This window comes from Meleagris gallopavo, chromosome 19 (assembly GCF_000146605.3).
Source record: "Meleagris gallopavo isolate NT-WF06-2002-E0010 breed Aviagen turkey brand Nicholas breeding stock chromosome 19, Turkey_5.1, whole genome shotgun sequence".
NCBI lineage: Eukaryota > Metazoa > Chordata > Aves > Galliformes > Phasianidae > Meleagris > Meleagris gallopavo.
Genome location: NC_015029.2, coordinates 10,204,344 through 10,214,694, shown reverse-complemented (window position 1 = coordinate 10,214,694; position 10,351 = coordinate 10,204,344). Strand labels below are relative to the sequence as shown.

Below are 10,351 nucleotides of genomic sequence, written 5' to 3'. Positions count from 1 at the left end.
GCCATTTAGGAGAAACCTTGAGATATGAGTTTATTGGCCACGGAATTATCTCTACAGTTCCTTCTTCCAAATAAAACTTCAGGACTTTCTCCATCATCTGGCTGCAGTTGTTCTTGTAGATCACCACTTTCTGTACCCCAAGAATCTTGTACATTTCCATACTCTGTATAAACTGTAAGACATTGTTGTAATTCCCAAACATGGCAGAGATGCATACCGTGAAGTCAGCAGAGAAAGGCTCTGCTTTGCGGTTTTTTATTTCAAACCTTGATAGCTGGTCAATATCTCCATGTGGAGACTGATGAATTGATACATGTGTTGGATCACAGTTTCCAGGTTCCAAGCAAACTATATCTGCTGCACCATACGGGAATCCAAATCTGTCCGAGTGAACATCTATTTTTGCTTTTGATACATATATCTTTCCATGGGGCTGACAACAAAACCAGCAGTATAGTTCTTTGACATCTTCATGGTGAACAATCCCAATCACACGTGTGACTTTGCCTTCTCTGTCATCAAAGTATGGGGATATAATAAAAGTTCTGTTATCTTTTAATGGTGTTATTGCATTTTTTGCAGCTTTTCCCCTGCAGAACTGACCGACTGGAATGACATTTTTTCCCTGGGGGAAGATTTTTCTTGTTATATTATCTTGTAGCTGAGAACCTTTCCAGGAGCAGATTAAAATACTTCCAAAAATTACAATACACGTAACAATAGCACACACATGCCTTTTTCCACAGTGTATCATTGCTGAATTTCACAATTTGGGACTCAGACCTTTACAACTCAATCTTCTATTCACATTCTCTAAAACAAAACAAAATCAGACTTTCAGTGATTTGCCAAAAAGATGATATTTTTCTTTTATTAATTGTATTCTCCTAAACAGAACAGTTACATTTTTCATACCTCAATATGAAGACATGACTTCTCATGCTGGCTTTGCATTTTGAAAAAATGAAGCAATCTACATTCTGTTTTAGACAGAATTGGTCCTGTTGGGACAGTTTTGGCTGTTTTGCTATACAATATAAAAAATTGACTGTAATTCGTATAATTTTGAGGCCTGGAAAAAGTTTTGCATTAGTAAAGACTAACATCCTCTATCTTTTGGTATTTGGAGATGTAAAACCATTTTTCCCCCTTTCTTTAAAGGCAATGCTGTCAAACACAAATCCCAATTGAATTCTTTTGAATTGGGTAAGAATAATCTTGCTCTGTTAGGGTCCTGATTTCCAAATCACAAATAAGATATTTTCAGAGCCCTGAATTCGAAATCCTGTGGGATGGTATTTAACATAATCTAGGAAAAGAGCTTCAAAAAGAATGACCTTTACCCTTATTCAAGAGGCCACAATTATGTTAAAGGTAAATTCCTTTTATCACTAAAGATGAAAACTCAGATAGCAATTCTAAATTGGTAGCTGATTTTGAAAGGACTTTGACTGGATTTTGTGACCTTTGCTGGGACTACACACAGTACAGAACTTTTTAACCTTGCCGTTGACACGTAAGTTCTCTACAGTATTCCAAAGTCAGACTACAGAGTAGAGATTTTTCAATGTCTTCGCAGATTGGCATTTATACCTGCTTATATCATCATGCAGATTGAAAGCAAACTGAAAGAAAAGAAAACCCTGACTTATTCTGAGTAGCCGTGAGAGAGTGATAATGTGATACATCACAAGAACACATCAGTGCAGTTAACATCAGAGGCCCGTAATTTGTATGTATTCTGTCCTTTTGTACACATTCAATTTCAACTGAATATATAAATGACTACTTTCCAGTTAACTCACAGTATTGCCCCTTTACTCGCAACTGTATTCTAACTTCAGAGTTCTTTGAAGAATATGATGAAAGCATTGCTGTCTGGTGTAATTTGCAAATCCAAGATGTTGTTCACCTGTTATTTTTCATTTGTTTAATTTTCCTCCCCAAAAGTAAGAATTATTTTAAAACACATACAATGAACCTATTCTCTAAAGTTAAAATTAATCTCTGTTTTTCCTTTCATGCAAGGATATTCATCAATTTTAAGATTACATTACAAATACAGAATATATTTTTCTAATATACTAAGTTAAAGTTACTTGGTTATGCACAATTTTTTCTTAGTCTGCTGTAATTTGCATTAAGAAGATGACAACATATAGGAAAGTAGGGCTGCATCATCAATGAATTTGTGTCAAAGTTCTTCAAATACTTACCGCTACTGTTGCACTGTAAACCATATATAATTACTAACATGCTGTCTATTAAAAGATTAAAAACAATGAGAATATTCTGATCAAAGCTTTTTTCCATAATTGTCAAGTGAGACTGAAAAAAAATGGTCACAGAAAATTAAAAAAAAATAAGAAAACACTAAAGAAAATAACCCAACAGTGACATGGAAAAAGAGTCTGTCCAAGTTCTAGTCCTTGGAGCGTTTCTTGGTTTTTACACTTTGGAGGTGGGATTTAGCTGTTAGTGTTCTCTTGGAAGCAATCAACAGAGCTTTTTGCAGAGAATGGAGTTAGTCTGAAGGCTGAGATTCACAATAAAGGACAGGAACTTCAATTAAGCTCTAAAAGTAGAGCAGGTTATGATTCCAAACTTTTCTTTCCATCCAGGCAAATGATAAAGTGATTGAGGAAAGTAATGAAGATCAGAGAACACTGATCTGGATTTCATTACTTTTCAGGGTAGACAATTTACTTATTTACTATGAGGTGAGATGAAACAAAATCCTGTCAACATTTCTCACCCTTAATGTCTGTCATGTTTATTTATAGAAATAGTGTCAAGATTTTTTTTTTTTTTGGCTACAGATGTTCAGTGCAAAAAACATACATTGTTCTGGTGACGTTTTCAACTGTTATTTTCACATCAGGCGGCAGATCCATGCCTTAAAAATTTCCTGTTAAATAAGTCTTGGGAAATTTACACAGAAATTTCATTTAAAAAATAGGAAAAAAATTACTAGCATCTTCCTGCAATACCCAAATGTTAAAATCTACTGCAGGCAACCATTCTCATTTACTCTCTCTTACATTTGGAATGCTGTTACTTTCTAGTGACTAGTAGCCTAATCATCATTCTATTAAAAATACATAATTCTAGTAAAAATAGAATAATTCCTGTTCATCTCCTGTACATCTCTGCACAAAAGTCACCATTTTAGTTTTACACAAAGCAGGAAATTACAGAAAACATACATTCCCTTGCGCCTCATGTCTTCTTGCCAAGGTGGTCTTTTGTGCATTTTCAACTCCACGCAATCAAAAATTTGTTATGCTTTCTCTTCACATAATTTGTATGCATATATCACTAATTTGAGCAAGTTAAAATTCATCCCAACAGCCTATTTTTAGAACAAGGAGCCTACAAGAAACAGCAGTAGTCGGTTTCTACTTCGAATTAGTATTTCTAGCATGTCAAGAGTATTACCATCCACTTATTTCAGAAAACAAAACGAAACAATTCAAAACTAGTCCTCCTATTAGACTTCTGTTAGACCAGAGGACTTCTAAGGCATGAGTATGAATAAAACATTACAGATAGGGAAAATAAAGAAACAAATAAGCTCCTTCTCTTACATGAAGGAATCAGATATATTAAAGAACTGTATAAACAACTTATTGCAACCTTCTCAAATAATTATTTTGTGTCTGGAAACCACCAGTGATTGCCAATACTGTTTATATTTGTCTTTAATTTTGTTTTGTTCTCTTCTATTCTTAAGGAAGATTAACTGATATACAAATTCCCCAAGAAGAGGAAAGTATCAATTCTTTGAGTATGAAATATAATTTTGGGTTCAAACATGTGCCAGGTTTTTTGGAATCCACAGGCTACAATTGTTAGCTATAGTCTACTAAACTAGGTGACTAAAAATGTAAATTTAATGTTTTTCTAACTAATGATAATTAATTATATTTTTTTTTCTCAGCTGTTGCCAAAGAAATCATTTCTGAACAGGAACAGCCTCTGTCATTCCAAAAAAAGACTCAGCACACAAAGCTTGTAAGATATACTTTGCTGTTGCGCTTTGTACTATCTTTTCTTTCAAAAAGTATGTGTTGCTAAAGTCTCAGTTCATATAAGATTACATTCCAGTGTTGAGAAAATGGTTACTATTTCTCTGCATCTGATTTCACTGTAGTCTCCTTTAGTTACCGAAAAAATATTGTTTGTTCTGTAGCTCAAAAATATCCCACCTGCTTAAAAGATGAGTTTTAAATACATTATCAACTCTGAATCCTCTCTGCCTGTTTCGATTAATACCAGCTGTGGTGCTAAAAAGAAACTGAAAGGCAACGTTTAACTACAACATTTCACAGAATCGCAGGACTTGGAAAGGACCTCAAGAGATCATCAAGTAAACTTTAAACAAAACAGTAAGAGCCTTGATTTTATAGCTGTCTTACTTAAGCTTCCTAAAACACAAACCCTTATTTTTCCTGAAATAATTAGAATAAGCCTCAGCATTTTTTTTAGTTGTTACGTAAAGAGGAGAATTGTTAATGGAATCTATGGTTGTTAGGTGCAGCCTTGGTGGTACTTCGCCACCACAAAATTGGGCCCTCCTGAACAGACGAGAAATCAAACAATAGGGTACTTACAATTTCATGCCTCTTTGTCTGGCATCTCACACTTTCCAGTGCTCCAGCCTGATTTCTGCCTTATGACCCCTTTGAAATGAGAGGCCTTGCAACCTCGCTGGTCACCTAACATCTGCTTCCTCTGCAATTATGCTTCTGATACTCTGTGGGAAGTCCCGTGACTTGGTAACTTCCTGAACTGCAAGATAGTTTGCTTTCTGCTCTGTTATTTTCTCAGTTTAACAGCTTTGACTTTGATGTGTTCTTCATCTTATGCTTATAGCTCTTAGCTTCTCAAACAGTTATATTAACTGGAAAAATGAAAGATGATAGTTTTCTTCAATTTCCAATATTTATGTATATATTCTTGCAGATTTATCTAGATCAGGATTTAAATGGTTTCCATGACATCAAACATAATCTAGAGTGTTTCAGCAGTTAATCTTAAATAACCTATTGTGCTTTACAGAGAACTTTCAGGTAAACTTAGTTTTCTGTTAAGAATGATCTCTGACACTTAATGACATAAAATCAAGCACAGCAATTGTGTGCATAGTTGTTAGATCAGGAAATAAAACTTAGTATTTGATCATACCATTTAATTCAATCTATTATAGGTGTCTGAAAGAGAGGGTGGATGTAACTTTGAATGAATACTTGAATGCCTAATGGAGCTACATTACCAGCTGACATAAATACTTATTTCAGTGGGAGGAGTAGTCTGGGTGGGAAAATGTGAGAAAAAAATTAGTTTGGAACAAAATGGATTAGCCTACTTTACTAACTATTGTGAGATAAAATATCTTATTTTCTCTTATTAGGAATGTATTGGCTGCAATTTTTATTTTAAATACATTTATTTCTATGAAAATACAAGTCTTCTCACTTTATTGGAAAAACCTGCAGGAGTGGTTTGATTGCATTTGAAATATTTTTACCACTATTTATACTTGTACCCTCACATGCCTGCACAAAATAAACAGAAGATCTACACAGCTTTCATCTACCTGATAATTTCTTCAGCACTGTCCAGAAGTAAAACAACCAGAAACACCCACTACTACTTCTGTTTTAAGCAGTCTCGTGTCATACAGTTGTACCTATTCTGTAATTGGTCCCTGTGAAACAGTAATGCTAACAAATCTTTTTACACACTTCCACTCCCCCCACCTCCAAAGTAAAACAAGGTAACATCAAGAAGAACTAAGCTAACTCAGAACTTCATCAGTCATCAGTATCAATTAGTATAAACTGATACTAAGCCAAACTGACTACTTAATATTCATTTCCCTTTGTCACTTAGCTCAGTTCAATATCAGAAACTTTGATACCCTTGATCAGCACGTTTTGTCAGCTAAACTGCTAGGTCAAATTTTTGAAAATATATGTTGTTAAAGTTCCTTGACCTCTTATCAATCTTATTTATTAATTTGTTATTGGAGATATTTCCAAAAGGAGTTGCTGAATTTTCAGTTACCTTTCACTTCAGAAGAAGTCACTGAACGGAGGGGAGTAACAAACAGGTGTTTCTGACTTGCTTCTTTCTCCTTATCAATGCTCTTTATAATGATGTGAGCTAAAAAAAATGAAAAGTGACAGCCAACTGACACGTCTCAGAAGGCAATTTTAAAACTCTATCCTAGATCACACCCTTTAGGTTTAGAGTGACTCATACTACAGCTATCTGTAATATTCAGTAGATTAATTCAAGAGGGACTTCACTCCATAAGTGCTATAGCCTTGTTGTTTTTTTTTCCTTTCGGAGTAGATTCAGTTTCCAAAGCAGCTGGGCACCAAGGCTTGTAATGTATATTCACTCATTTCTGGAGAACATTTAGGCAAACACTGTAGCCACTTCACTGGAAGTCTTAAAATCTCAACAGTGCCCTTTGTTTTCACGTGAGAACTGGAAAAAATCTGCACTGAACTAATTTTAACTAAATGTCTGCAAGTTTCCTGTGCATAGGACTTGTATTTAAAAGAACTATCAGTTAAATTTAGCTGCAAATTTTGTTCTCCTGATAATTAAGTTTTAGTAATTTTCCCTACTCCAATTTGCATTTCCATAATTCAAAGGGAAATAGAACACTCTGTGTTATCTTATCCATTCTGTTTTGTTTTAGATCATTCCACACTTCTTGTGTATTTTATTTAACTGTACTAAAAGTTCGTTAAGTAAGAAGTACTTATGTCAATGAAACACCTTTCAAGAATGATATTAGAATGTATAACAATAGCAACACATTCTCCTTTACTGACCACAACCAGTACATGTGAACTGGAGAAAAAGCAGAGCACGTACATGCTACAGCAGAGCTCTGGCAGAGACTGAAGGTGCAATACTGTACTTAAATGTTCTCTGGTGCTCTGGACAAGAGTTTAGGAGTGTCCTCAGGTGGGACTGATCAAGGCCATGAAGGCCTATTAGAGCCTTCAGGGCCTTGACAGAATGCTTTAAATAACTATTTCCTTTTTAACTGAGCTGCAAGTCTCATTATATAGGCCAGGTACTTAAAAATCAGCAACAATGCCAAACAAACAAGCAAACAAAACCCCCCACACCAACACAAAAAATAATCAGAGAAAAATATATTTTGCCTTTAAGATGTCACACTTTCATAAAACTGAACTACAACATCAGCGCTGCATGAATTTGCCCAGGCCACCATGGATTTTCCTGATGGCTTGTGCTCATGCCTAAAGTCCTTTTCTCCTCTAAACTAGGAACTGCATCACCTAATATACACGTGACTCCAAACTCCCATACCTACCTTTCACTTCTGGTTTCTTCAGTAAATTCTCCATACTAGGAGGTCTTTTTTCCTGGCCCCTATCCTGTTGCCAGGTTATTAATAAAATCTTCATTTTTTAGAAAAACAGGAGCCAGCAAGAGGAATGTTTCAGTCTGATCAGCTGAGGCTTTGTGTAAAAGGCAGAAGGAATGAGCTCATTGTGAACTGGACTTTGGTACAAATGTGCTCCTTTTCCCTGGCACAGCTTTCCTTGACGGCTACATTTTCTAAATAGGCTGGCTGTCCCTTCTCTTGCTTTCCATTTTTAGTCTTCTTTTGCCCTGTGAAAGACTATGACGTTGTGGCTGATGACATTACACACGTCACTCCTAAAAGAGAAGCAGCAATATATTTATTGATATAAAATAGTGATTTAACAACACTTAATTGTAAATAAGACAGTAACTTAACAAGACTTGAGATGACTGGATACAGTTAATCATTTACTGTATAGAGGATAAGGTTGAATACACTTATTGAGACCCTCCTGCTGATTCATGAGGTACAGAGTGGGCCCCCTTCTTTTCTAAACTCCTTAAACCATGGAGGTAAGGAGCCTAGGTGTGACTGGATCCATTCCTAGTCTCAGGGGTTGGTCAACAGTTTATGTCTAAGGGACCATAAGTGTACAGTCAACCTAAGATAGAATCTTAGTGAAGCTCACAAACCTTAACAAACAGTCACTTACTGAGGATGTGTATCGGTAAGGTGTCTTGATGTCAATATGTGAGGGATCTCTGCGCAAGTGTAACCTTGAGAGGCATCCCTTCTCCAGGGGAGATCCTATTGTGCAGCTGGCTGTTGTGCAGGAGAGCTTGAGGAGCTCCTGAGCTGCTTGCTGTTTATAGGGTAAGATAATTGACCCGTAGTCATTATTTCCGGCACATACTCCATTGTCCCTCAGCTGTTGAACAAGATGTCTGTCCATCAATTCCTCCAGCAACCAGTTTTTTACCCAGTACTGCAGTCACTATCTGCCTGAGTAAGGCCTGAGGTGAACCAATACTACAGTCACTATGTTCCTTAGCAAGGCCCTGAGTGCATTGTTCAGCCTGAGTAAAGCAATGGAAAGGTGGCAAAGGTGGCAGGTAACACATCATCACAGACATCACAAGGCTGTGTTCATTGTATTAATTTGTGTCAGACAAATTCACATCAGTATTTTGTATTATTACAGGAAAATTCATCTCACTACAGCTAGATGCTAGTGTTTCCAGAGCTCTAGTGTGTTCCCATGTATCAAGACATAAGGTGATCATTTTATTAAGGTAATATCATTTATAAATAAATCATGGGTAAAATAACTTCTCTAGCCATTGTCTGCATTCTTCTTCTTCTGCAAAATTGCACAGATTTTTATCTATACAAACACTAGAATGAATCTGTTTGTTTCCCGATCTCGTTTGCTTCATGTTTAGCCACAGTATACTCGTACTTTCAAACCTGAGGCATGAATCACCGGAAGTAAGTAACCTCTTGGAACAATACCTATTCTTCCTTAAAACTGAAAAACTGATTTCTGTCAGTAAGAGAAAGGCTACTTCCTCCAATTCATTACTATATGCACTTTCCTCTTGCATAACTACGTTTTGGTTCATGTAAAATAATTTTCGTCCTTCCTAATATGCTTATCTGGCTTACTTTCACATCTGAGGCATGCTGAGACATGTAAACTTTAACTAACTTTCATTTTTCTTTGCATTCTAAGGAAAAGTCTGACATACTTTCAGAATTTGATGAACAGATATTATTAATAGATCACAGCTATAGGAACACCATATTACTGACTTCAAAAAAAAAACAAAACAAAACACAATTTAACACTTATGAACCACCTTTTGATACCAGACATTTGCAGTAGGAACAAATTTATTAATGACCACTTTGTTTTTTCTCTCAGTGTACAAAATAAGAGGCTTGGAAATAATGAGCATTTCACGAGCACTTCAGTACTCATCTTTGTTTTTTTCTAGGGCAGAAGTACGTAGCATTACAATGAAATACTCCAACACAGAATGTAGTCCTCACCCCTGAAATTTGCCTCTGTAACAATAATAATGACCCTCTGGAATGTAATGAGTGTTGCTCTTCCTTCCCAGTGTGATCAGTTATTCTCCATCCTGTTGTCTATTAGGAGGAGAAGAATTCCAACCAATTTCCTTTTACCATTTAAACCAATGCAATCAGTGAAATGGACCATTTGGTAGAGGTAAAGAGATTAATCAGTGCTTACTTTATAAAACATTTATAATATGGATAATGGCCTGGAGGAAATTGCACAGATCCAAGTGATTTCCAGAACTACAAAGTAGTAAAGTCTTGAAAAAGTCTTCCTGTTTCTGGGAGAGAACAGGAAAATGAGTCAGCTTCAGGAAAGGGATGTGTGCTCTTTTTCAGCTCTGAAAGCAGCTATCTTTTTTTGCATTTTGGGTTTTGTTTTGCTCTCATCTTCCCATTTGGTAATGTCATTTATCTCTCAGACAGTTTCTCAGGCAATAAAACCATTATTCTGCAGAAGATAAAGCCCCCTACTTGCCAGTTTTAATGTGGAGCTTATTAAGCTCAAATGGGTAAAAATGGTGCTTGTAATAAGAGAAATTATTAAAAAAGGATGGGCATTGGCCAACATTTCCATCTTAATCTTTTCTTCCAAGAGAAAGTTCTGCTGAATATTTTATTGCTTGACTTTCCTTATTAGAGCTCTGTGTGTAAAGGTTTTGAGAGGACATTGCTTTCATCACTTAAATGAGAAAGGAAAAAACAGATTTAAGATCAGAAGATATTATTATGTTTATTAGTATATCTAAGTTGATACACAGTGTAATGTAGAGCAGATAGTTTTATCAGTGGATGAAATGTATTTCCCTACTGGCAGGCAGGAGAAAAGAAACCAAGTGTCCAAATAACATTTAAATTTAGATGCAAAGGAATTTATCTTGCTATCCAAATCAATATGCATATTTGGTT

General features: G+C 35.7%; 2 protein-coding genes across 5 annotated transcripts in view; both read right to left on the bottom strand.

The window, feature by feature from the left end:
- Positions 1-4,905, bottom strand: part of LOC100540713 — a 16,915-nt gene extending 12,010 nt beyond the window's left edge. Inside the window, exons 1-2 of the mRNA XM_031556260.1 lie at positions 4,614-4,905; positions 17-813 (exon numbers count right to left, since the gene is read on the bottom strand). Of these exons, the coding sequence (XP_031412120.1) occupies positions 17-754 (738 nt within the window). The 5' untranslated portion in view covers positions 755-813; positions 4,614-4,905. The remainder of the gene's footprint in view (positions 1-16; positions 814-4,613) is intronic.
- A 1,173-nt stretch (positions 4,906-6,078) lies between these two features.
- Positions 6,079-10,351, bottom strand: part of RALGPS1 (Ral GEF with PH domain and SH3 binding motif 1) — a 94,409-nt gene continuing 90,136 nt past the window's right edge. The window contains exons 22-24 of one of the 4 annotated variants that reach the window (XR_004161688.1): positions 8,073-8,222; positions 7,364-7,713; positions 6,079-6,168 (exon numbers count right to left, since the gene is read on the bottom strand). Coding sequence is in view for 3 of the 4 variants with exons in the window: in XM_010721092.3 (XP_010719394.1) it covers positions 8,022-8,222 (201 nt within the window). In the remaining variant the exon portion in view is untranslated. Of the gene's footprint in view, positions 6,169-7,157; positions 7,714-7,773; positions 8,223-10,351 lie in introns of those variants that run through there. The other 3 variants (XM_031556258.1, XM_019621570.2, XM_010721092.3) reach the window with 3 other exon arrangements.